Source organism: Tachyglossus aculeatus, chromosome 5 (genome assembly GCF_015852505.1).
Source record: "Tachyglossus aculeatus isolate mTacAcu1 chromosome 5, mTacAcu1.pri, whole genome shotgun sequence".
Taxonomy (NCBI): Eukaryota; Metazoa; Chordata; class Mammalia; order Monotremata; family Tachyglossidae; genus Tachyglossus; species Tachyglossus aculeatus.
Genome location: NC_052070.1, coordinates 33,179,519 through 33,207,093, shown reverse-complemented (window position 1 = coordinate 33,207,093; position 27,575 = coordinate 33,179,519). Strand labels below are relative to the sequence as shown.

Here is a 27,575-nt window from a genome sequence, read left to right as displayed (position 1 = left end):
TTTTACAGATGAGGTCACTGAGGCTCACGCCTCAACCCCTCTCAAGGACTGGACTGGGTCCGGGACTCCCAGGCTTCCAGGGAAAGTCGGATCACGGTCTGCCCCCATGGGCTGATGGCAACCAATATGGGTTTGGTTTTTTTTTAAGGTATTTGTTAAGCGCTTACTATGTGCCAGGCACTGTACTAAGCTCTGGGGTGGATACAAGCTTATCAGGTTGGACACAGTCCTTGTCTCACAAGGGGCTCCCAGTCTTAATCTCCTTTTTCCAGACGAGGGAACAGAGGGCCGGAGAAGTGAAGTGTCTTGCCCAAGTTCTCCCACAGAAGACAAGTGCAGAGCCGTGATTAAAGCCCAGGTCCGCCTGACTCCCTCGTGATGGTCATTATTATTATTATTATTATTTAATAATATTAAATTATTATAATAATAAATAATTATTATTATTTGTTAAGCGCTTACTATGTGCAAAGCACTATTCTAAGCTCTATCCACTAGGCCACGTTGCTTCTCTTACCCGTGTTGCTCGGCAGGCTAGCTTGCCTCTGCAAACTGTCCAGAAGGCAGCCCAGGGGAGGAAACGACATCTTCACAGCCTGAAGGAGTTTCACCAGACTCTCAGCAGACACTGTCTTCTCTTGGGTCACTCTGTGCAGCAGATTCTCCATAGCTTCCTTAGCTGTTCTGCCCTCGCAGCAATTCAGAAGTTCCTGCAGCAGCGACAATCAAAGACGACGCTTAGCGTATCCAACGATAACTGGCCAGGGAAGCGGGGCATCGTTACAATCTGGACCAGTGGGTAAGACTGCTTGTCCTTTACCCGCTCTGTGAACGGGGCCAGCCCAGAAAAGAGCAAACTCAATCCTTTAGACCGTAAACTCGTAAGCTCGTTGTGGGCGGGGAATGGGTCTGTCATATTGTACTCTCCCAATAATAATAATTATGGTGTTTGCTAAGCGTACCACACACGATACTAAGCCCTGGGGTGGATACAAGCAAATCGAGTTGGACACAGTCCCTGTCCCACGTCGGGCTCACGGTCTCAATCCTCAGTTTACAGATGAGGTAATTGAGGTACAGAGAAGTTAAGTGACTTGCCCAAGGTAATACAGCAGACAAGTGGCGGAACTGGGATTAGAACCTCTGACTCGTGCTTTTGTTCACTACGCCATACTGCTTCCCAAGCACTTAGTACAGCGTCCTGCACACTGTAAGTGTTCATTAAATATGAATGAGTGACTGACACTCAGCTGCCGCTGAGCTCTCTCAGTCCCCGAGCCTGATCTGATTCTGCCTGGGTTTATTTTTTTATTTTTTGGTGGTATTTGTTAAGCGCTTACTATGTGCAAAGCACTGTTCTAGGCGCTGCGGGGATACAAGGTGATCAGGTTGTCCCACGTGGGGCTCACAATCTTAATCCCCATTTTCCAGATGAGGTAACTGAGGCCCAGAGAAGTGAAGTGACTTGCCCAAAGTCACACAGCGGACAATTGGCGGAGCCGGGATTTGAACCCATGACCTCTGACTCCAAAGCCCGGGCTCTTTCCACTGAGCCGCGCCCACTGGTCCATGGGGCTGGGCTTCCAGTTCAGTCCAGAGTCCCCCAGGGCCATCCCAAGTATGCTGACCGGCAGACAGCCCAGAACCCACCCAGTCGCTCTAAGATCCTCAAGGGTGGCCCACTACCAGCCCAATTGACTGAGAAGCAGCGTGGCTCAGTGGAAAGAGCCGGGGCTTTGGAGTCAGAGGTCATGGGTTCAAATCCCAGCTCCGCCAAATGTCAGCTGTGTGACTTTGGGCAAGTCACTTCACTTCTCTGGGCCACAGTACCTCATCTGGAAAATGGGGATTAAAGCTGTGAGCTCCCCGTGGGACAACCTGATCACCTTGTAACCTCCCCAGCGTTTAGAACAGTGCTTTGCACGTAGTAAGCGCTTAACAAGTACCATTATAAAATTTAAAAAAAACTCCAGGAGCCCCTACTGAAATGACAGATGCATCTCTATCCAGAATTATGAGCAGTAGGAGAATTTGTTTAGTGTCCACTTAGTGGTCTGTACAGTCCTAGGCACTAAGGAAGAAGTGAAGGATCAACTCCCAAGTCAACACAGGGGAAGCTGCGTGGCCTAGTGGATACAGCACGGGCCTGGGAGACAGAAGGACCTGGGTTCTAATTCTGGCTCCGCCATTTGTCTGCTCATTGACCTTAGGCACGTCGCTTCACATCTCTGGGCCTCAGTCACTTCGTCTGCTAAATGGGAATAAAAGACTGTGAGCCCCCAGTGGGCCTGGGACTGTATCCAACCTTAGACTGTGAGCCCACTGCTGGGTAGGGACTGTCTCTATATGTTACCAACTTGTACTTCCCAAGCGCTTAGTACAGTGCTCTGCACACAGTAAGCGCTCAATAAATACGATTGATGATGATGATGATGATGATGATCAACTTGTATCTAACCCAGTGCTTCGCACAGTGCTTGACATATAATAAGCGTTTAACAAGTACCATAAAAAACAACGGACCCCAGGCCTTCCTCTGGCACAAATCCTTCAATCTATTAGAGCCAGGAGTCTCAATGAATGATCATCAAAAGCTCTTAGTGAGCATAGGCGTTAGAGCTTAGTGAAGTGGTCTGCACAGAGTAAGTGCTCAATAAATTCCCCTGAATTGATAATTAACAGGTGTGAGGTAATGTATGTGGGCCAATAACTTCCAATTACCAGCGCTTAGAACGGTGCTTTGCACATAGTAAGTGCTTAACAAATGTCATTATTATTACTACTATTATTACCAGCACCCAAGCATCAGTCAGAGATACTCGCGTCTGCCTTCTTTGTGTGTTCTGAGGCTGAAAACCTGTTTTTTTTTTTTAATGGCATTTATTAAGCGCTTACTATGTGCAAGAGCGCTGTTCTAAGCGCTGGGGAATTTACAAGGTGATCAGGTTGTCCCACGTGGGGCTCACAGTCTTCATCCCCATTTTACAGATGAGGGAACTGAGGCCCAGAGAAGTTAAGTGACTTGCCCAAAGTCACACAGCTGACAGGTGGTGGAGCCGGAATTTGAACCCATGACCTCTGACTCCAAAGCCCGTGCTTTTTCCACTGAGCCACGCTGCTTCTCTCCTTGAAGACCTGTTGTCTCTCTGTGGTTTTATTTCTGACTGGGGGAGACTTATGACCTCTAGCCCTGTGTGTTAAAAGGGGACCAGCCAGCAGATAGTTAATACAAAAAAACTTTGGGATAGCAGTAAAACCCCCTTGTATTTTATAGAGTGTTTTTCTCCAGGGAGATCAAGATGGGTTCTTAGAGTAAAAACTCGCAATCCCCTTTTGAGTCATAATAGTTGTTCCTATTTCATTCAAGAGAAGCAGCGTGGCCTAATGGACAGAGCACAGGCCTGAAAGTCAGAAGGACCTGGGTTCTAATCCCAGCTCCATCACTGGTCTGGGGTGTGACCTCGGGCATATCACTTAACTTCTCCGTGCTTCAGTTACTTTCTCTGCAAAATTGGGATTAATAAAATTGAGCCTCATGTGGGACATGGACTGTGTCCAGCCTGATTAGCTTGTATCTACCCTAGAGCTTAGCACAGTGCTTGACACATGGTAAGGACTTAAATACCATTTTTTTTTTTGTAAAAGAGGAAACAGGGGTGCCCACCAGATGACTGCAAAAATCAGGTCTGGTATGGTACATGCAGTCTCCCACCTCCCAGCTCTAGGATTCTTAGTAGTTGTGCACCCCTCATTTCCAAGCCCTTTCTTTCCTGGACCTCTGGGGAGCCTGACCCCCGAGTTTGGAAGACTCCCCATCAGCCACCCTCGAAAAATGCAAATTCTTGCCGGCCTAGAGAATTGAAAGCAACGATTTTCTCCAAATTCAGTCACTGGGTGATTGAAAAGGCAGATTCCTTATGAAGAAGACAACACTCCCTCTCTGGAACTGGTGCCCAAAGGGTTTTGAAGGCGGAACTCCCCCTCCATAATAAGAGTTTTCCACCCTTCCTCCACGACAACACCATTTTGTGGTCAATTCATCGCTGATGTTTCTGCTGTACTGCATAAATAAAGACTTGTAGTGACAGCAGGGCAAGTTGGAGCCAAAAAGTCACGTCCCAGCGGTTCAAATAACACCACCCCATCGTCTCTCCTCCCGGCCCCCGCGCTCCATCATTCTCCCATCCGCTTTAGACCATTACCCTTTTCTCTATGCTGTTCATGACTTCCTCCTCCGCTGTTTCCAGGAACTCCACGATGGGTCTCAATTGCGCTACACTCTGTATCAAGTCCTCTTTGTGTTCCAGTAACAGAACTGACAAGGTCTTTCCTTCCCCTAGGCTCCCTGGGGGAGAGAGATTTAGAAACGAACAACAGAACCTAGTCAATTTGAAGAAAATGACAGTGTGGCTTGTCGAGAGAGATCTGACAGAATAGTAAAGCAATTCTCTACTCATTCAGAGCACCAGAATGCAGATGCTTTCTTGGCAAAGGAAAACACTTGCTTATTCCGTTTAAACTCGGTGAAAGGAAAATGATGCATTTATCTGGTGGAACATAATACAGAGACGAGCCAGAGGTTAAGTCCAAATTGACCAGGCCATGCTTTGTGCTCACCTACCAAGGAAGGAAGTGCTGTTTGGGGGGCCGATTCACAAGGAACAAGGAATACAGGGGTTTTGAAGGGCAAAAGAACACTCCTAGGAGTCTCCCGTTTTAGGCAGAGAAATGGAAATTCCAATAGAGCTTTCAGAGGCATCACAAAGCCGAGGAGCAGAACAGCTCGGGGTATTTATTTCACACGTGATTTTGGTGCTGGGGGAGGTTGGGAGAAAGGGGCTTAGGGGGTGTGCTTATTTATCCATCCCATCCATCAATCAATCCATGGTATTTTTAAGTGCCTACTATAGGCAGAGCACTGGACGAACAGCTTGGGAGAGTAACTGAGGGGAAAGGCTTTCAGAGAATTATTCTGGAGATGAACTTCCAGCTGCGTGCTTGGTGTCGAAAAGGATGTTTTCGACTCCTCAACGGTGGGGTCATATCGCCTGGAGAAAGCCACCTGATCTGGAACGAGAAGAGTCTGCTAAAAAAAAAGGGAAGAGGGATTTCGAAGGGAGACTGGCTCTCCTCGTGAGAAGTGTTTAAATTATGTCTGTGGCAGAGGCGGATCACCCAGAACTAGGGGAAGTTATATTTGCCTTGACCTCAGGGAGGGACTGAACCTGACAGTAAATTTGGGAAATTCTACTGTGGGTGACCAGGTCCCAGGGAAGAAAGCCAAAAGGACAACCTGTGAGCCGAGAAAGTGTCTACCCACTCTGTTGTACTGTACTCTCCCAAGTGTTTAGTACAGTGCTCTACACACAGTAAGCCCTCAATAAATACAAGTGGTAGAATGAGTGGCTGATAAATGTTTGTACAGGTTTATTACTCTATTTTACTTGTACATATTTACTATTCTATTTTGTTAATGATGTGCATTTAGCTTTAATTCTATTTGTTCTGACGTCTTGACACCTGTCCACATGTTTTGTTTTGTTCTCTGTCTCCCCCTTCTAGACTGTGGGCCCGTTGTTGGGTTGGGACTGTCTCTATGTGTGGCCAACTTGTACTTCCCAAGCGCTTAGTACAGTGCTCTGAACACAGTAAGCACTCAATAAATACGATTGATTGAATGAATGAATGAAATTCAAGGAGAGCAGGAAACAAACAGATCCTCGTGTGAGGAGCAAGGCCCATTTCAGAGACCGCCTTTGAAAACCACCTTTGTTTTGTTGTCTGTCACCCCCTTCTAGACTGTGAGCCCGTTGTTGGGAAGGGACCATCTCTATATGTTGCCGACTTGTACTTCCCAAGCGCTTAGTACAGTGCTCTGCACACAGTAGGTGCTCAATAAATATGATCGAATGAATGAATGAAAAGCGGCTAGGAAAAACTAGAAGAAAGCCTGAGAAGCAGGTCAAAAACAATGAACGTAAAAGTAGCGTGGCTCAGTGGAAAGAGCCCGGGCTTTAGAGTCAGAGGTCATGGGTTCCAATCCTGACTCCACCAGTTGTCAGCTTGTGTGTCTTTGGGCAAGTCACTTAACTTCTCTGTGCCTCAGTTACCTCATCTGTAAAATGGGGATTAAGACTGTAAGCCGCCGTAGGATAACCTGATCACCTTGTAACCTCCCCAGCGCTTAGAACAGTGCTTTGCACATAGTAAGAGCTTAATAAATGCCGTCATTATTATTATTAATCCTGGCTCCACCACTTGTCTGTGTGACCTTGGGCCAGTCACTTCACTTCTCTGTGTCTCAATTACCTCATCTTTAAAATGGGGATTAAGACAATGAGCCCCATATGGGACTTGGACGGTGTCCAGCCTGATTAGCTTGTATCTACCCCAGTGCTTAGTATGGTACCTGGCACAAAGTAAGCACTTAACAAATACCATTAAAAAAAGAAAGAATATAACTTTGGTCCAGAACTGACATTATTTAGCCTGAAAGAAGAGATGACTTTGGGTAACTCAGTAACTGAGTGGGGACAAGAGGACCTTCGTATTCCCAGACACCTCACTGCAGCCCCCAAGGGGAAGGGGGACGGTCTTTTGTCCTCCGCTGCTGGCTTCAGGGAAGCAGCATGGCATTAGGATAGAGCACGGGCCTGGGAACCAGAAGGTCATGGGTTCTAATCCTGGCTCTGCCACTTGTCTGCTGTGGGACCTTGAGCAAGTTACTTCACTTCTCTGGGCCTCAGTTACCTCATCTGTAAAATGGGGGTTGAGATGTGAGCCCCACGTGGGACAGAGACTGTGTCCAACCCGATCTGCTTGTATCCACCCTGGGGCTTAGTACAGCGCCTGGCACTTAGTTAAGCGCTTCACAAGTACCATAACTATTATTATCATTATTTTTATTATTATTCAGGTGGAGAGGGGAAGGGCCAAGCTGCTGCTGCCCATGCCTGACCTGTGAGCCCACTGTTGGGTAGGGACTGTCTCTGTATGTTGCCAAGTGTTTAGTACAGTGCTCTGCACACAGTAAGCGCTCAATAAATATGATTGAATGAATGAATGACCTCATGAGCACAGGCCTCTCAGATCCCTGGGGGGAAGGGAGGTGAGGGGAAGGGAAAGAAAGGAGGATTCCGAGTGGAACAAAGGGGAAGAGACTAACCCTTGCCAATGATAGCCCAAACTTCTGTCTTCTGCATCTTCCCCCACCCTTTTTGTTTTTGGTATTTGTTGAGTGCTTACTATGTGCCAGGCACTGTTCTAAGCACCAGGGTAGATGTCCTGGCGGAAAGAGCATGCGACTAGGAGTCAGAGGTCCTGGGTTCTAATCCCAGCTCTTCCACGTGCCTGCTGTGTGACCTTGGACTAGTCACTTAGCTTCTCAGTGCCTCAGTGACATCATCTTTATTAGACCGTAAACCCTCTGTGGGATAGGGACTGTATCCAACCTGATTACCCTGTATCTACCTCAGCCCTTAGAATAATAATAATAATAATGGCATTTATTAAGTGCTTACCATGTGCAAAGCCCTGTTCTAAGCACTGGGGAGGTTACAAGGTGATCAGGTTGTCCCACGTGGGGCTCACAGTCTAAATCCCCATTTTACAGATGAGGTAACTGAGGCACAGAGAAGTGAAGTGACTTGCCCAAAGTCACACAGCTGACACTTGGCAGAGCTGGAATTTGAACCCATGACCGCTGACTCTAAAGACCAGGCTCTTTCCACTGAGCCATGCTGCTCTCTTAGAACAGTGCTTGGCACATAGTAAGCGCTTAAGTATCATAATTATTACAAACTAATTAGGTTGGACACAGTCCATGTTGCAGAAGGGGCTCACAGAGTCTCCCCCTCTAGACTGTGAACTCGCTGTGGGCAGGGAATGTGTCTGTTGTTGTACTGTACTCTCCCAGGCATTCAGCACAGTGCTTTCAACACATTAGAGAAGCAGCGTGCCTCAGTGGGAAGAGCATGGGCTTTGGAGTCAGAAGTCAGAGGTTCAAATCCCGGCTCCAACACTTGTCACCTGTGTGACTTTGGACAAGTCACTTAACTTCTCTGGGCCTCAGTTCCCTCATCTGTAAAATGGGGATTAAGACTGTGAGCCCCCCAGGGGACAACCTGATCACGTTGTAACCTCCCCAGTGCTTAGGACAGTGCTTTGCACCTAGTAAGCGCTTAATGAATGCCATTATTATTATTATTAAAGTACTCAATAATTATGAGTGAATTGAATGAATGAACCCCCATTTTACAGATGAGGGAGCTGAGGCACAGAGAAGTGAAGTGACTTGTCCAAGGTCACACAGCAGACAAGGGGAGGAACTGGGGATTAGAACCCAGGTCCTTCTGACTCCCAAGACCCTGCTGGGTGACTTGGAGTAAGCCACTGGGCCATGCTGCTTTCCCAAGGGAAAAGCCGCGGGGCACAGTGACATCTTTGAGCCCACTGTTGGGTAGGGACCGTCTCTATATGTTGCCAACTTGTACTACCCAAGCGCTTAGTACAGTGCTCTGCACACAGTAAGCGCTCAATAAATACGATTGATTGATTGATTGATTGATCTTTACAATGCATTGTTCACATGGGCTGCTTGGAGGCCCCCTTAAAAATGAAAATCCCTGACCCCTCCCCAGCCTGGGGAGGCTGGGCGGGGGGCGTTCAGGGGAAAGCACTAATCTGCTCCAACTCCTGTCCAGTGGGCACTGCACGGGTCTGGGGGATGAGGCATTTATAACCACTGCCACGGAGGGTGACAGAAAAGGACTGGATTCAGTGCCCTGCACACGGTAAGTACTCAGTAAATACCACTGCTTGATTGACGGATTCACAATAAAATACGCTACATTAAAAGGTGTTGAAATTGCATGATTGGCTCCCGGCAGGCCAAATGCGTGAAGATTTCATTCGGTTTGGCTTTCCTGCCCAAAAAAATATTACCAACCCCTGGTCTCTAGGCAGATGAAGGATCACTGTCAGGAGGATCCTATCCAACTCTTCTCCATTATTGGGGGACTATACAAGAGGAAATGCAGCAAAGAAGAGCTTGTTCTGACATAAGGAAAAACCTATTTAAAGCAATGATGATTACATAAAGGAACAGGCTACCAACAGGTTACGGAGCCTCTATCCTTGGAAATCTTCAACTTTCTGACTTGAGATGACTTCAGCATGCATCCGCTGGGTAGTAAGAGATTGGACTAGCTATTTTCCTCAGATCCCTCCCAATCCCTGGATATTACGATTCTGTGAAGATAACCAGTCCTATAGAGAAAAATTATAGCTGGCCTTTGGAACTCTCTTCAATGAACAGAACTGACTAGCCCATTTTTCTACCTCTTGGGTTCCCGGTTTCTCTGTTTTCCGGTTCTCTTTCCCTTAGTGCTGCTCTTATTTCCGGATGAGTATCTTGGAATAGCTCCAGCAAAGACAAAACAGTCTGAACGTTCAGGCTTTCCTCATCTGTCACTTTATTGAGGATTTTCTTGAATACCGAATGTCCATCTTCAGCTCCAAAGCACTCTAATAAGGTCTGATGAACAACAGATGGAGAGAGAGAGAGAAAGAGGGAGGGAGGGAGAGATTAACAACTCAGTAAGGACTTTACTAATAAACGTATATCCCACATAACTTGACAATTCATCTTTTGCAAGGGGCTTGAAATGTCTTTTGGGGAAAGTCTGAAGTTCACTGTAAATTACTAAAAGCTTCATTTGTTTCACCATAAATAATAACAATGAATTCTTGAACATTCCTCTTCCAAGGAGCTCCAAATATCACTCAGACATTATCTTGTTATATCCACAACAACCATGAAAGGCAGGGAGGAGAAAATAAAACCTATGACCCACTAGATGGTCATAATGACTTCAACACTCCGGAACAAGCTTGCATTTGAGCACAAGACCCTCCTTAGAAACCGGAGAGATCTCATTAGATCAGACTGCACATAATAGCCAACGATATTAGGAAGCAAATTAAATACGTTGCAATTATCCAACCAAGAGGCCAATCTTACAGTAAAGCGATTTTTACGCTAGGCAAAAAAACACCAAGTGTTCACTCAGATAATTAAGAAGCTAGTTTACAGTGAGAAAAATCAACAAGCCATCAACGACATAGTCTGAAAACAGATTTGAAAAGTCTTGAAATGCCATCAGCTCTCCCTGACCCAGAGGTTCACATGTCAGTCACAGCACTGAATTGGGCATTCTTTACTACTTGCCTGACATAAATAATACTTGCTCTAGGAGAGTTATTTTCAAGATTGGTTAAATACAATTTCAGTGTGGTGTTACTAGGATGACTTCTGTAATAGTGGACTCTGAGCTGGGAGATCCTCAAACTGCTCCTCTAGCCATTGTATTGATCTTTGTCCTTACCTTTTATGTTGTTCTCATTTTTGCATCTTTCCTTACATCCCTTTTTGACCTATTTTATGCCCTGACAGTCCTGGAGCGGGTCCAATTCTCCATATTCTCATACCTCTGCATTCTCCCTATCTGTAATTTATTTTCACGTCTCCCCCTCTAGACTCTAAGTTCTCTTAGAACAGTGCTTGGCACATAGTAAGCACTTAATAAATGCCATCATTATTATTATTGTGGGCAAGACCTTGCCTACCAACTCTACTATTTTGTACTTTCCCAAACACTTAGTATAGCGCTCTGCACACAATAGGTGCTCAATAAAATTCAACCTTTCCTCTCCACCCAAACTGCTCCCACCTTAATCCAAGCACTTATCCTATCCCACCTTGATTACTGTATAAGCCTCCTTGCTGACCTCCCTGCCTCCTGTCTCTCCCCATTCCAGTCCACACTTCAAACTGCTGCCCGGATCATTTTTCTACAAAAATGTCCAGTTCTTATTTTCCCACTCCTCAAGAACCTCCAGTGGTTGCCCACCAAACTTTGCATCAAAACAGAAACTCCTAACCACTCGTTCACTCATTCAATTGTATTTATCTATTTTGCAATTGTATTTTGTAATGGTATTTTGCAATTATCCAACCAAGAGGCCAATCATACAGTAAAGCGATTTTTACTCTAGGCAAAAAAACACCAAGTGTTCACTCAAATAATTAAGAAGCTAGTTCACAGTGAGAAACTGTACTAAGCACTGTACTAAGCACTTGGGAGAATACAATAATAAACAGACACAGTCCCTGCCCATATCAAGCTTACAGTCTGGGGTGGGGGAGACAGACATTAATGTAAATAAATTACAGATATGTACGTAGGTGCTGTGGGGCTGGGAGAGGGAATGAATAAAGGGAGCAAGTCAGGGTGACAGAAGGAAGTGGGAGAAGAGGGGCTTAAGTCGGATGTACCTTCAATAAGGCTTTGAAGTGGGGGAGAGTCATCGTCGGCTTCGAGGAGGGAGGACTTGAGTGTGTCGGGGGGTCAGTGACAAGATAGATGAGATCGAGGTACAGCGAGAAGGTCAACATTAGAGGAGTGAAGTGTGCGGGCTGGGTTGGAGTAGGAGAGTAGTGAGGTGAGGTAGGAGGGGGCAAGGGGATGGACTGCTTTAAAGCCAATGGTGAGGAGTTTCTGTTTGATGTGAAGATGGATGGGCAATCAGTGGAGCTTCTTGAGGAGTGGGGAAACACGTTCTGAACGTCTTGGGGGAAAAATGATCCGGTAAACAGAGAGAAGTACGGATTGGAGTGGGGAGAGACAGGAGGCTGGGAGGTCAGCAAGGAGGCTGATGCAGTAATCAAGGCAGGAGAGGATGTGATTGTGTTAATAATGCTTGTACTATCGGCTTTAAAGCAGTCAATCACCTTGCCCCCTCCTACCTCACCTCGCTTCTCTCCTACAACCCAGTCCGCACACTTTGCTCCCCTAATGCTAACCTTCTCACTGTACCTCGATCTGGTATATCTCACCATCGACCTCTCGCCCACGGGAGGAGGGAGGAACACCCTCTTTCTTCAAATCCAACAGGCAGTTACCCCTCCTCGAATCCGACAATTACTCTCCCCCCCTTCAAAGTCTCACTGAAGGCACATCTCCTCTAAGAGGACTTCTGTAAGCCCTCAATTCCTCTTTTCTCACTCTAATTTGCTCCCTTTATTCACCCCATATTTATTCACATCCATATTTTATTCGATGTGAGCTCGTTTGGGGCAGGGAATATATCCGCCAAGTCTGTTATACTGTACTCTCCCAAAACTTAATACAGTGTCCTGCACACATTAAGCATTTAATAAATACAACTGATTGACTGATTACCATTGACTGATTGGATGAGTACTTAATTTAAATACTAATACTTTACAGTGCCCGTTTATACATTAAATCATATATAGATTGATGCACCTCCATCACTTGTCTGCTGTGTGATTTAGGGCAAGTCACTTCCCTTCTCTGGGCCTCAGTTACCTCATCTGTAAAATGGGGATTGAGATTGTGAGCCCCATGTGGGACAGGGACTGTGTCAACCCAATTTGCTTGTATTCAACCCAGTGCTTAGGACAGTGCCTGGCACACAGTAAGCGTTTAACAAATACCACAATTATTCTTCCTAAGAGAGAAAACAGTATTCCTTAGACTAGGATAAGGGTGCTGATGGTAGTCCTGATCAGTGAAAGTCCCCTGTTATTATCTTCGACATTTATTAAATCCTTGCAATGTGCCAAAGTATCTCACTATGCATTTGGGTACTACAAAACAATCAGAATAGACACAGTCCCTGTGCCATTCATTCATTCATTCAATCACATTTATTGAGCGCTTACTGTGTGCAGATCACTGTACTAAGCGCTTGGGAAGTACAAGTCGGCAACACCTAGAGACGGTCCCTACCCAACAACTGGCTCACAGTCTAGAAGGGGGAGGCGGACAACAAAACAAAACACGCAGACAGGTGTCAAAGTCGTCAGAACAAATGGAATTAAAGCTATATGCACATCATTAACAAAATAAATAGAATAGTAAATATGTACAAGTAAAATAGAGTAATAAATCTGTATAAATATATATACAGGTGCTGGGGGGAGGGGAAGGAGGTAGGGTGGGGGGGGATGGGGAGGAGGAGAGGAAAAAGGGGGCTCAATGTGGGAAGGCCTCTTGGAGGAGGTGAGCTCTCAGTAGGGCTCTGAAGGGAGGAAGTAGCTAGCTTGGCGGATGTGTGGAGGGAGGGCATTCCAGACCAGGGGACGGACTAGAAGGAATTCAGTCGAAGATGTGGGACACAGAAACCGAGAAATGAAATGGCTTACTCCAGGTCACCCAGCAGGCCAGTGGAAGACCAGGACCAACCCAGGTCTTGTGGCCCCATTAAATTTGTTCCATAAATATGCACACCTAGTAAAGGATTTTCTAATGGAAAATTTCCTTTAAAAAAAAACAAAAACACTAGCCCTGGATAGGCATGTCAAAGATCTGTTTACACTCCTTCTAACAGTAAATCAACGACCAAGTAGACGAGCCCGTAGACAGACATTCACTAAGTAAAACTTGATTTGGGGCAAATATAAAAGAATGCCGACCTCATTTATTTTGCTACTTTCAAGACTCCTGGGGTGAGGGAGAACAGGCTGAAAACTAACATGGTGTTTGATTTCCTTCTACATCCCAGCCCGCCTGCTTTGCTCATCTAACACCAACCTATTCACTGCACCTTGATCTCATCTATCTCTCCACAAACCCCTCACCCTGCGCCCTTCCTCTGGCATGAAACTCCCTCCTTCCTTCATATCAGACAGCCCACCACTCTCCCCACCTAGAAAATCTTAAAATCCCATCTCCCCATGAGGCCGTCCCCTCATTTCCCCTACTCCCTCTTCCTTCCGCGTCGCCTATGCATTTAGATCTTCACTCTTGAAGCACATGGTTTTCACCCCACTCTCAGCTCCACGGCTGTTACGTACGTATCCGTTATGTCTCCTCATAATAATTACAGTATTTGTTAAGTGCTTACTATGTGCCAAGCACTGTATTAAGCGCTGGGATGGATACAAGCGAATCAGGTTGGACACAGTCCCTGTCCCCCATAGGGCTCCCAGTCTTAATCCCCATTTTACAGATGAGGTAACTGGGGCCCAGAGAAGTGCAATGACCTGCACAAGGCCGCACGGCAGAAAAGCGGCGGAGCCGGGATTAGATGAGAAGCAGCGTGGCTCAGTGGAAAGAGCCTGGGCTTGGGAGTCAGAGGTCATGGGTTCTAATCCCGGCTCCGCCACTTGTCAGCTGTGTGACTTTGGGCAAGTCACTTAACTTCTCTGTGCCTCAGTGACCTCCTCTGTAAAATGGGGATTAAGATTGTGAGCCCCACGTGGGACAACCTGATCACCCTGCATCCCCTCCAGTGCTTAGAACAGTGCTTGGCACATAGTAAGCGCTTAACAAATACTATCATTATTATTATTATTATTTTAATGTCTGTCTCCCTCTCTTGACTGTAAGCTCCCGGTGGGCAGGGAGTGTCTATGAACTCTGTTGTATTGTACTCTCCCAAGTGCATAGTACAGTCTTCTGCCCATAATAAGCACTCAATAATAGAGAAGCAGCATTCCCTAGTGGATAGGGCCTGGGCGTCAGAAGGACCTGGATTCTAATCCCGGTTTTGCCACTTGTCTGCTGTGTGACCTTGGGCAAGTCACTGAACTTCCCTGGGCCTCAGTTACCTCAACTACAAAATGGAAATTAAGACTGTGAGCCCCATGTGGGACAGGGACTGTGTCAAACCTGACTGCATCAAACTCAGTGCTTAGTATAGTGCCTGGCACAGAGTAAATGCTTAACAAATGCCATTTAAAAAAAATAAATAATGCCTGATGGGAAACTGTAACGGAAAAGGCCTTTTAGATTCTTCATTGCAATGACTAAAAGCTAGCACCTCATACATTTTCTTAAAATTAAGTGTCAGAACTGGATTATTTAGCATTTCATCTTGCAGTGCTTCATACTACGTTGACCCAGGACCTTATGGTGTGGAAAAACATTGTTGGCAGGAGATACCTTACCTCCTTCTGTGGATTTTCGATTGTCCTACATTCATTTAGTCTTTTCAGCACATCCTGCGAGATAGCCAGGACCTCTGAGAAGAGCCTTTCATGCTGAAGAAGGAAATCCACTTTCCCCTCTTGGCTCTCGTTCTCTGGGGGTGAGAAACAAATTCAGTTATTCTGCAACTGGAGGGATTCGTTGAAATGAGAGCGGTCTGAAGGTGTCAAGACTCATCTCTGAACTACTAGAAAAGGAGGAAGATGAAGTCGCTAAGTCTCCTCCTTTGTCCCCTTATCGTGGTGATGAAAACAATCAGAATGAATTCAAAGTAAATGACTTTGGAGGCAAACCTGCCTCCAAATCCAAAGCATTCCCCCCTTACACACTTTCTCTTCTTCATCAGGTACCCGAGTGCCCCAGCTAACTCTATACTGACCGCACGTTCAGGGCACAATCTGCTCTAATCTGAAAACGAAAGATACCAAGAATGGAGTACCCACACCCGAATACTAAAAAGAAAGAAAAAGTGTTTATGCTTTGCCAAGCCAACTCCTAAAGGGAAAGTAGCTTCTTTAAGATGGCTAACAGGCCATGGTTACAGAGTAGTCCTGGTTTAGGCTACAGCAGCAAATATGATTGAATGAATGAATGCTGTGTAACCTTGGGCAATTCATTTAACTTACTTTTCTGGGGCTCGGTTAGCTTGTCTGTAAAATGGGGATTAAGACTGGGAGCCCCATATGGGACATGGACTGCATATATTGATCCAGTGCTTAGTACGGTGCCTGGAGCATAGTAAGCAGTAAAATACAAATATACATATATATACATGTATATATAATATATAAATATATATTTATATATATTATTTATATATATATAATTTTATAAATAATATATATTTAATATATATAAAATCAATCAGAGGAGCAAAGTGTGCAAACTGGGTTGTAGTACGAGAGCAGCATGCTGAGATAGGAGGGGGCAAGGTCGCTAAGTGTGCTTTAAAGCCAATAGGAAGTAGTTTCTGTTTAATGCAGAGGTGGATGGAAAACCACTGGGGGTTCTTGAGGAGTGGGGAAACACGGACTGAACGTTTTTGCAGAAAAATGATCTGGGCAGCAGAGTGAAGTACAGACTGGAGTGGGGAGAGACAGGAGGCTAGGAGGTCCACAAAGAGGCCGATACAGAAATCAAGGGGAGATAGGATTAGTATTTGGATTAACGTGGTAGTAGTTTGGAAGGAGGAAAAGATGGATTTTAGTGATTTTTGTGAAGGCTGAACTGACAGGATTTAGTGACAGACTGAATATGGGGGTTGAATGAGAGAGAGGATACAGCCAAGGTTACTGGCTTCCGAGACAGGAAGGATGGTGTCGTCGCCTACAGTGATGGGAAAGTCAGAGGCAGGGTTTGGGTGGGAAGATAAGGAGTTCTGTTTTAAACATGTTGAGATTGAGGTGAAGGCAGGATATTCGAGGAGAGATGTCTTGAAGATAGGAGGAAATGGGAGGCTGTACAGCGGGAGAGAATCAGGGCTGGAGATTTAGGTTCATTCAATCGTATTTATTGAGCACTTACTGTGTGCAGAGCATTGTATTAAGCGCCTGAATCATCCGCATAGAGGTGGTAGTGGTAGCCATGTGAGTGAATGAGTTCCCCAAGGGACTCTGTTGCGTTGTACTCTCCCAAGCGCTTAATACCCTGCCATGTACTCAGTAAGCACTCGATGAATATGACTGATTGAAATAAATACAAATTGAAGCACTGAGGCCCTGTGCGTGAACTCGCTACTGTTTTTCCAGTTTTCCAGCACACCATCTGGGAAGCCCCACCTGGCCCACGGCAGTAGGGGACACGCGGTGCCTTTCCAAAACCCGGCCTCCCTCGGGGAGCCGGCCAACAGGACTGGGGAAGCCGCCACTGGCTGATGATGGGATTTGTTAAGCGCTTACTCTTAGCGCTTACTAAATTCTGGGGTAAATACATCATCATCAGATTGGTCACAGTCCCTGCCCTATGTAGGGCTCACAGTCTAAGGGGAAGAGAATGGGCACTGAATCCTCAATTTACAGATGAGGAAACTGAGGCCCAGGGAAGTAAAGCAAATTGCACACATAGCAGGCAAGTGGAGGAGCTGGGATCAGAACCCAGGTCCTCTGATTCCCAGGCCCAGGCTCTTCCGGCTGGTCCGTGCCGCTGATGCTTAGGGAGATCTGGGAGCTCATTAGGGCAACACGGTTCAGCCGAGCCTTGGCGATTATGGGACCGGCCTACTGAGGCGATAACGTGAAAACTCCTCCAAAATCTTCACAGACAGTCAGGTGTTACTAAAGGCCACATCAGCCACACCAAGTTGAGCTCCTGGAGAGAGGGAGGGTGGTAAGAAGGGTGTGTGGGTGTCGGGGTGTGTGTCTGTGTGTTTTTGTGGTGACCCTAGCTCTCATGGCACGATGGGGGCGGGGGACTCTCATGTCATGCCTGTTGTTGGGTAAGGACCGTCTCTATATGTTGCCGACTTGCACTTTCCAAGCACTTAGTACAGTGCTCTGCACACAGTAAGCGCTTAATAAATACAATTGAATGAATGATGGGCAGAGAACGTGTCCAATTCTAATTCTTTAGCATTGTCCTCTCCCAAGCGCTTAGAACAGCGCTCTGCACATAGTAAGCACTCAGTAAATACCATTGATTGATTGATTGATTGATTGATCTGCCTTGGTGGGTCTGAGCTGGGGCCAGAAGATACAGGTAAGGGAGGGTGGTCACCACTATGCATTAGTCCTCTAGGCTGTAAGCTCGCTGTGGGCTGGGGATGTGTCTACCAACTCAGTTATACTGAATTCTCCCAAGTGCTTAGTACAGTATCAATCAACTGTATTTATTGAGCGCTTACTGTGTGCAAAGCACACAGTACTCTGCACATGGTAAGCACTCAGTAGATACAGTTGAGAAGGACTTTTCCCTGAGGCTGGAGAATCCAATAGCTGGCCAGCACTATCTTTATAAAATGTGCATTTACAAGTAACAGACGGATAACAGAATGCACTTACATCAAAGGGAGGGATTAGTTAATTCGTTCATTCAATTGTATAATAATAATGATGATGATGTCATTTATTAAGCACTTACTATGTGCAAAGCACTGTTCTGAGCGCTGGGGAGGTTACAAGGTGATGAGGTTGTCCCACGGGGGGCTCACGGTCTTAATCCCCATTTTACAGATGAGGTAACTGAGGCACGGAGAAGTTAAGTGACTTGCCCAAAGTCACACAGCTGACACACTTGGCGGAGCTGGGATTTGAACCCATGAGCTCTGACTCCAAAGCCCGGGCTCTTTCCACTGAGCCACGCTGCTTCTCTTATTAAGCATTTACTGTGTGCAGAGCACTGTACTAAGCACTTACGAAAGTACGAGACAATAATAAAGAGTGACAATCCCTGCCCACAATGAGCTCACGTGTTCTTTATATCCATCCACACACTCCAGCACCTCTCGGAAACAAACTCACCATACGGCTAGACAGAGCAAATCACACAGAACCTGGGAACTGTGCTCGGGTTAGCCCACTGTTGGGTAGGGACTGTCTCTATGTGATGCCAATTTGTACTTCCCAAGCGCTTAGTACAGTGCTCTGCACATAGTAAGCGCTCAATAAATACGATTGATTGATTGAAAGAGAGGCCGCTTTGGAGAGAGAGAATTACCCCTGGCTAAAAAAGAATACTCTTGATTTCAGAGTTGAGAATGATCTCTGGAGAACCTCTGAGTGAAACTGAAAAAAATATGCCACTAAGCACACACATCCCGCGCTGGCTGGGGATGAGCTGCTTCAAAAGGCAACTGCTAACGAAAGCTCTCACCCACCCACCTGGCCAGGAAGCTCTCTCCTCCTTTTCTAAAGACGTGCGCGCGTCCGCTGGCTCGTCCGGGGCTTGCGGGGAAGAGGAGTGCGCTTCCAAGGCACCGGGAATCCCTCCCGGAGAGTCGGCGACTCTCTGGGATTCCTCCGGGACCTCCTCCCGGGCCGGCGAGGGGTCCGCGGCCACCTCTCCAACCGCGGCCCCTCGGGTCCCCTCGGCTTCACGCGGCCCAGGCTCGGGAGGGGCGGCAGCCTCTTCTGAAAGACGCGACTCCGTTGGATCCTCGTGAGCTCCGCTTTCCTCCTCGGGGGTCCCGGCTTCCCCTCCGGGGGGCTCGCCCGCTGGAGGGGACGCGTACCTCCCGGCCCGACCCTGGGCGGAGCAGCTCACCAGGCCGGCGAGCAGGGTCTTGCAGCTGACGGCCACGTCGAACATCTGCAGGCTGTCGGCCACGGAGATGACCTTGGAGAAGTTGTGCTTGCCGACGGGCAGCTTGCCCGTGTACATCATTTCGAGCAGGAGGGCGAACTCCTCAGGGGCCACCATGGAGGCATCGATGGAGATGGTGTCCGTGGCGTCCAGCAGGGATTTGAACAGCAGGCTGGCAGCAGCCAGCACAGGCTTGTGGGCCCTGAAGTGAATTGTCCCAATCAAGATGGTGCAGTCACAGAAGTGCTGCTCTTTACAGAGCGTGTACAGTTGTTGCAGCAGCTGCCTGCTATAATTGGGAAGCTCCATGGCTCCGGCGGGATGGCTGGGAATTCTCACTCACTCCCTGAAAGTTCCTCGTCTCCAGGATCCGGAGCAACTAGAGAGAAAGGAGGAAAATGAAAGGTTAAGAGTTTGGGCTCCAAGCCGGGCGGTGTCTTTGGTACTCCCTCAATCTAGAAGAGTTCAACCGGAATCAGCTCTCCTAGCCATCAGCCGACCAATATTACAGGCCTTGTGGAGGGTGGGAGAAAGGGAAAACAGCTTAAAATGCGGGGAGGGGGCAAGGCTTTGGACGTGAGCCGGACGGGCTATCTTGGATTCCCTGGAAACAAGCTCTACTTAGATCCGTGCACAAGGATTCCTAGATTCCTGAAAACACCCAACTTGAAGCACTGCAAGAGCAAGAACACGGCTTCAGGAAGAGCAAATTGGGTCAGATATGTTCAAGCAGCATTGGTTAGTGGAAAGAACCTGGGCTTGAGAGTCAAAGGTTGTGAGTTTTAATCCCAGCTCTGTCACTTGGCAGCTGTGTGACTTTGGGGAAGTCCCTTCACTTCTCTGTGCCTCAGTTACCTCATCTGTAAAATGGGGATTAAGACTGTGAGCCCCATGTGGGACAAACTGATTACCTTGTATCTACCCCAGTGCTTACAGCAGCGCTTGGCACATAGCAAGCGCTTAAATACTATTATTATTATAATTATGTTATTATTATGTGGTATTATATTATTCAATATGTCTTCTTATTGTTATTATTATTTAAATGTCTTCTCTAAAACAGCAGATATGAGAGAGAGGCAGGACTCTCCATGAACTGGATTCTTGTCATATTCCCAAGGATGCAACAATGCCCCTTGGAGGCTATGGAGGACCCTGAAGACCCTCCCTCCAGCAACAAAAACTGTGGTACTTGTTATCTACATAGGGAGAACAGATAATAATAATAATAATGGTATTTATTAAGCGCTTACTATGTGCAAAAGCACTGTTCTAAGCGCTGGGGAGGTTACAAGGTGATCAGGTAGTCCCACGGGGGGCTTACAGTCTTCATCCCCATTTTACAGATGAGGGATCTGAGGCACAGAGAAGTTAAGTGACTTGCCCAAAGTCACACAGCTGACAATTGGCAGAGTCGGGATTTGAACCCATGACCTCTGACTCCAAAGCCCACGCTCTTTCCACTGAGCCACGCTGCTTCTCTGTTACAGAGGAGGAGACTGAGGCACAGAAAAGTGAAGTGACTTGCCCAAGGTCACACAGCAGGCAAAATGATGGAGCTGGGATTGGAACCCAGGTCCCAGGTCCTTTGACGCCTAGACTCATACTCCATCCATTAGGTGACACAGCTTCTAGGCTATGCAGGAGAAGCAGCGTGGCTCAGTGGAAAGAGCCCGGGCTCTGGAGTCTGAGGTCATGGGTTCAAATCCCGGGTCTGCCACTTGTCAGCTGTGTGACCTTGGGCAAGTCACTTAACTTCTCTGTGCCTCAGTTACCTCAACTGTGTAATGGGGATTAATACTGTGAGCCCCCGTGGGACAACCTCATCACCTTGTAACCTCCCCAGTGCTTAGAACAGTGCTTTGCACATAGTAAGCGCTTAATAAATGCCATTATTATTATTATTATTATGCTGGCCCCACCTTTCCCACACACTTCCCTGAAACCAGGCTTATGCTCAGCTTCGGAAGAAAAACGTTGCCTGGGAGCACATACGGTCTCAAAAGTGCAAACGTGAACAAAAATCCTGGGAGCAGGAAGTCACTATCCCATATTCACTCATTCAATCTTATTTACTGAGCACTTACTATGTGCAGAGCATTCACTGTGTGCAAAGCACTGTATTAAGAGCTTGCATGTTTGGCTCTGCACACCTTCAATCTCTGAAAAATTTCTTCTACATGAGCTCAATCAATGATTTGAATGAATTGGGGGATTGTAATTCAAATTTCACTTCATTCTGATGGTTCCCCATAGCCCAACTGAAAATCATTCAGAGCAATGACAGCCCCATTTTCGAGGACGAGAGTTGAAAAGTTCTTCCAGTTTTCCTCTGAAATGACGACTTCGGCTATCTCTGAACTTTGGCAACTTGATTTATTTAGTTACCTTTTCCCATTCAAGTCATCTTGGCCACTAACAGCACGGTTTAAGCTACCTTCTTAAGGTTGAGAAAAAAAAAAGTATAAATTGAGAAAATTAGGAAAAAAATTTAGACAAGTAAAACAAATAGCTGATAATCTTGAATTTACACCAGTGTTTAACTCGATGCTTGGCAAAGCGCAAGACCTCGATAGATGCCATAATTAACATTATTAGAAGCTGGCAGGTAGGGCCTGGAAATCCTAAGAGAGGGGAATTAGCCAGTGGGATGGAATTGGGGGGACTCCACAAGAGTGCCTGTACCAGAACATGAGAAAATGGAAGTATTAACTTGAATAAGAGGGAAAAGCAAGATTGTAGAGCAGGTGGAGTTGGAAATCGTATGCTGGGGGGATGAGGGACAGAGAGAGAGAAGAAGTAGGAGCAGTCCTGGGTTTTGGGGTTCCCCTGTTTTTCTTCCTAACTTGCTCTGAATCCTATGGCAAAGAGAAACAGCTACTAAACTGTTTCTTTCTCCCGCTTCAGGCTTCCAACTCCCTGTTTAAAGCAATTTGTGGTTGAAGTGTAGCAATTTAGATTGTGATTTTAGACCCCCAACTTCCTCCAGGATCTTTTCCCTCTGTCCTGAATTTGGCCTTTCCCCTGTTTAGACACCACCCTGCCAATGGTGGCCCAGCAGCCCCCTGCCCCAAACCCCACAGAAGCCCTCCGAAATCCCCCCCACCATCTATGCAGCATGGGTGGCTCCCCTCCACCCACCCTCCTCCCGCCCTCAGTTCCAGCGTGTGGCTCTTTTGTCTCTGATGATTTTCAGCTCTGAATTTCTCCAGCACCCACCTCTGAGGAACTAGGGAGTTCGACGTGAAATGATTTTATTGCACCAAAAAAAAAAACCAACCCAAAAAACAAACCCCAAACGGGAGGAAGAGCCTCCTCCCCTGCCAAAAGCTCGAATCCACTCTGGCCTACGAGGCTCCTTTCAGCTTGTGCAAAAAGCAACACAGAGAGACGGGTCACGCACCTCCTCCCCCTCTTCTCCATCCCTCTCCTCTTCCTCCTCCTCCTCATCTCACTGCCCAAAGCCAGAGCTCCGGGGGCTGATTACCCCACCGCCTTGCGCCTTGACCTTAGAAAGTTTTCCCTTCCATCCTGATGAGGGGAAAACACAGCACTAAGCAGCTGAGAGGCAGCAGAACAAACGCAAGAGGCCTAAGTGTGGTTTTGAAACAAACACTGAGGTCCCCAGGTCCTGTTTTGTAGAGCAGGTCAGAGAAGTCAGTCAGACAGTCATATTTATTGAGCGCTTACTGTATTTACAGTACTATACTAAGGCCTTGGGAGAGTATAACAATAAACACACACTTTCCTTGCCCACAATGAGCTTACATTCTGCTTCTACACTGAGAAGCAGCGTGGCTCAGTGGAAAGGGCACAGGCTTGGGAGTCAGAGGTCATGGGTTCAAATCCCAGCTCCGCCAATTGTCAGCTGTGTGACCTTGGGCAAGTCCCATAACTTCTTTGGGCCTCAGTTACCTCATCTGTAAAAATGGGGATTAAGACTGTGAGCCCCACGGGGGACAACCTGATCACCTTGTAACCTCTCCAGCGCTTAGAACAGTGCTTTGCACATAGTAAGCGCTTAATAAACGCCATTATTATTATTAGAGGGGTAGACAGACATTAATATAAATAAATGGATTACAAATATGTACACGAGTGCTGCGGGGCTTGGGGGTGGGGTGAATAAAGGAAGCGAGTTAGGTCGGCAGAATGGAGATGTGCCTTCAATAAGGCTTTGAAGGGGGGAGAGTAATTGTCTGTTGGATTTGAGGAGGGAGGGCGTTCCAGGCCAGAGGGAGAACATGGGTGAGGGGTTGGCTGTGAGATGGACGAGATTGAGGTACGGTGAAAAGGTTAGCATTAGAGGAGCAACATGTACAGGCTCGGAGGAAACAGGAGAGCAGTGAGGTGAGGTAGGAGGGGGCGAGGTGATTGAGTGCTTTAACACCGATTGTGAGGAGTTTCTGTTTGATGCAGCGGTGGAGTCCTTCATTCATTCAATCGCATTTATTGAGCACTTGCTGTGTGCAGAGCACTGTACTAAGCGCTTGGGAAGTACAAGTTGGCAACATGTAGAGACGGTCCCTACCCAACAACAGGCTCACAGTCTAGAAGTAATAATGGCATTTATTAAGCACTTACTATGGGCAAAGCACTGTTCTAAGCGCTGGGGAGGTTACAAGGCGATCAGGTTGTCCCACGGGGGACTCACAGTCTTAATCCCCATTTTACAGATGAGATACTGAGGCCCAGAGAAGTGAAGTGACTTGCCCAAAGTCACACAGCTGACAATTGGCGGATCGGGGATTTGAACCCATGACCTCTGACTCCAAAGCCTGTGCTCTTTCCACTGAGACATGCTGGTGGATGAGCAACCGGTGGAGGTTCTTGAGGAGAGGGGAAACATGGCCCGAGTGTTTTTGTAGAAAAACGAGCCGGGCAGCAGAGTGAAGTACGGACTGGAGTGGGGAGAAACAGGAGGCTGGGTGCTCGGCAAGGAGGCCGATACGGTAAGTGCTTGGGTTAACGTGGCAGCTGTTTGGATGGAGAGGAAAGGGCAGATTTTAGCGGTGTTGTGAAGGTCGACCTGACAAGATTTAGTGATGGATTGAACATGAGGGTTGAAAAAGAGAGAAGAGTCAAAGATAACACCAAGGTCACGGGCTTGCGAGACAGGAAGGATGGTGGTGCTGTCTAAGTGATGGGAAAGACACGGGGAGGACAGGGCTTGGGTGGGAAGATAAGTTCTGTTTTAGACGTGTTAAGTTTGAGGTGACGAGAGGACATCCAAGTAGAGAAGTCCTGAAGGCAGGAGGAGGGACAATCACAATTAGGGGGTGGGAGGCAGAAGAGGAGCCCGCAAAAGAGACTGAGGTATGGCTTAGTGGAAAGAGCACGGGCTTGGGAGTCAGATCGTGAGTTTGAATACCGGTTCTATCACTTGTCAGCTATGTGACTTTGAGCAGGTCACTTAACTTCTCTGTGCCTCAGTTACTTCATCTGTAAAACGTGCTCTGCACACAGTAAGCGCTCAATAAATACGATTGAATGAATGATCGTGGGACACCCTTATTACCTTGTAACTACCCTAGCTCTTAGAACCGTGTTTGGCACATAGTAAGCCCTTAAATACTCTTAAAAAAAAAAGAAAAGATAGAAGTAGCATAGCCTAGTGAATACAGCATGGACCTCAGAGACAGAAGGATCTGGTTTTGATCCAAGCTCCTCCACTTGTCTGTTGTGTGAGCTTGGGCAAGTCACTTAACTCCTCTGTTCCTCAGCTAATCCATAAAATAGCAAGTGCAAGGCAGTGCCTGGCAGATGATGATGATGATGGTATTTGTTAAGCGCTTACTATGTGCAAAGCACTGTTCTGAGCACTGGGGGAATACAAGGTGATCAGGTTGTCCCACGTGGGGCTCACAGTCTTTTACAGATAGTAAGCACTTAACAAATATCCCCTTCTGTAAAAATGGAGATTCAATACCTGTTATCTCCTCTTCTTAGATTGTGAGTCCCACGTGGGATCAGGACCGTGTCCAACCTGATTAGCTAGCCCAGCGCCTAGTATAGTACCTGGCACATAGTAAACGCTCAACAAAAACCATGAAAACCAATAAACAAAAAAACACTGCTCGGTACCTAGTACGGCCTTAACAAACACCGTCATGACATAGGACCAGAGACCGGCAGAGGCTGACAGGTGGGGAGCTCAGGAACTCAGGGGAATTCTGACTCCCTTTAAAATTGCAGTACTTTTTTGTTAATATGGTACTTGTTAAGCACTTACTAAGTGCCAAACACCATTCTAGGTACCAGGGTGGATACAACCTAATGCAGTTGGACCCGATCCTTCAGGAAAAATCCGACTTATGAGTCACCCCTCCAGCTGAAAGGCAGGGCTGGAGGCTCCGATCAGTCTCCTCAAGCAGAATCAAGAAGAGAAGGGGTCTCCTCAAGCAGAATCAGGGACGGGTTAAGGTCCTACTGACACTGGAGAAGTCTGGGGGTCTCGCAGGACCAAGTTTGGGTTCCCCTCCCCGACAGCGACACCGACTTTTTGGACCCTCGGTGGTCTTGGGGCAAATGAGAACAGGGAGGAGGGAAGGGGAAGGCAGCATAGTATAGTGCCTGGCACGTAGTAAGTGCTTAACAGATACCACTAACAATAACAAAAGGTTGGACAGAGGCGGGGTTGATTCCTACTCCTTCCCCCCACGCCCTGAGTGACCGCCGGGACTTTCTGAGGGCAGGGAGGCTGCGGCACCTTGCTTCCACTTCTCAACGGAGATCTCTCGAGAGCTCCCAGAGCTGAATGGTGGTGGACACATTTTTATAAAAATCACTGCGCTGAGCCACGGCAGGAAAATTCAGTGCCTCCCTTACGGGAGGTAGAGTGGCTAAACTCCTGCTCTGAAATCGCACCGTGATATTGATCTCCCTACAAATGACTAATATATCTCTAATCTCCTATTTTCTGGAGTAGCTGTGTGAGAAACAACTCAAACTACATTTGTAATCCTCCAAAGTCTTGACCCCTTTCAACGGGAGCAGAATCCTGCTAGGTTCAGGTACGATTGCGCTCCTCCAGGTAATCAACAATGATTGCACAGCTTGATAACTCCAGGTTAAAACAGTGCTTTTTGATCCTACGGATCATAAAGCACCGTTAACCCGTTTGAGTTCTTTCTTGGGAGAAGAGAGTTGAAAAATCACAGCTCAAGCTTAAATGAAGAAACAGCAACAAAAATAATGTCCTTGGAATAAATAAATCCCTGACGGACTGCACAGAGCACCGGCTTTTAAGCCACCGTCCACTCCTGGTTCTCCACCTATTTCTCTGGCTGTTCCAAATCTGGATCCCCTTCTGTTCTCCATCTACACCCACTCCCTTGGAAAAATCATTCGCGCGCTCAGCTTCAACTACGGCTTCTATGCCAATGCTTCCCAGATCTACCTCTCCGGCCCGGCCCTCTCTCCTTCTCAGCAGTACTGCATTTCCTCCTGCCTTCAGGACATATCAATCAATCAATCAGTCAATCAATCAATCGTATTTATTGAGCGCTTCCTATGTGCAGAGCACTGTACTAAGCGCTTGGGAAGTACAAATTGGCAACACATAGAGACAGTCCCTACCCAACAGTGGGCTCACAGTCTAAAAGGGGGAGACAGAGAACAGAACCAAACATACCAACAAAATAAAATAAATAGGATAGAAATGTACAAGTAAAATAAATAAATAAATAAATAAATAGAGTAATAAATATGTACAACCATATATACATATATACAGGTGCTGTGGGGAAGGGAAGGAGGTAAGATGGGGGGATGGAGAGGGGGACGAGGGGGAGAGGAAGGAAGGGGCTCAGTCTGGGAAGGCCTCCTGGAGGAGGTGAGCTCTCAGCAGGGCCTTGAAGGAAATCTTCTTTGACGTCCCGCTGACACCTCCAATTTAACGTGTCCATAACAGAACTCATCTTTCCACCCAAGCCCTGTCCCCTCATCTTATCCCTCCCTACAGACAACACCACTATTCTCCCAGGTTCGCAAGCCCGTAACTTTGGCATTATCTTCGACTTGTCTCATTCCTCTCCCTGACCTTCCTGCCTCTCCCTACTTCTCTCGACTGCCCCGATCGTTTTTCTCACTCCACATCTCACCTCCCCTCAAAACCACCCATCGCCTCATCAGGCACAAATTCCCTATGATCAGCTTTACGATGCTTAATCAGCTCTTCCTATCTTACCTTAACCCACTCGTCTCCGGTAATCCAACCCATGTACTCTACTCCAGTCACTGTACCATGATCAGTCAATCAGTCGGTGGTATTTATTAAGTGCTTACTGCGTGCAGAACACCATTCTAAATGTTGGGAAAATA

At 47.0% G+C, this 27,575-nt stretch overlaps 1 protein-coding gene across 2 annotated transcripts in view; it reads right to left on the bottom strand.

Moving 5' to 3' along the window:
* The window catches only part of ZBTB40 (zinc finger and BTB domain containing 40), a 74,448-nt gene that overhangs the window by 35,864 nt on the left and 11,009 nt on the right, over positions 1–27,575 (bottom strand). For both annotated transcript variants that reach the window (XM_038747100.1, XM_038747099.1), the window contains exons 2-6: positions 18,833–19,632; positions 14,978–15,111; positions 9,340–9,535; positions 4,203–4,345; positions 518–710 (exon numbers count right to left, since the gene is read on the bottom strand). In XM_038747100.1, the coding sequence (XP_038603028.1) occupies positions 518–710; positions 4,203–4,345; positions 9,340–9,535; positions 14,978–15,111; positions 18,833–19,562 (1,396 nt within the window). In that variant the 5' untranslated portion in view covers positions 19,563–19,632. The remainder of the gene's footprint in view (positions 1–517; positions 711–4,202; positions 4,346–9,339; positions 9,536–14,977; positions 15,112–18,832; positions 19,633–27,575) is intronic.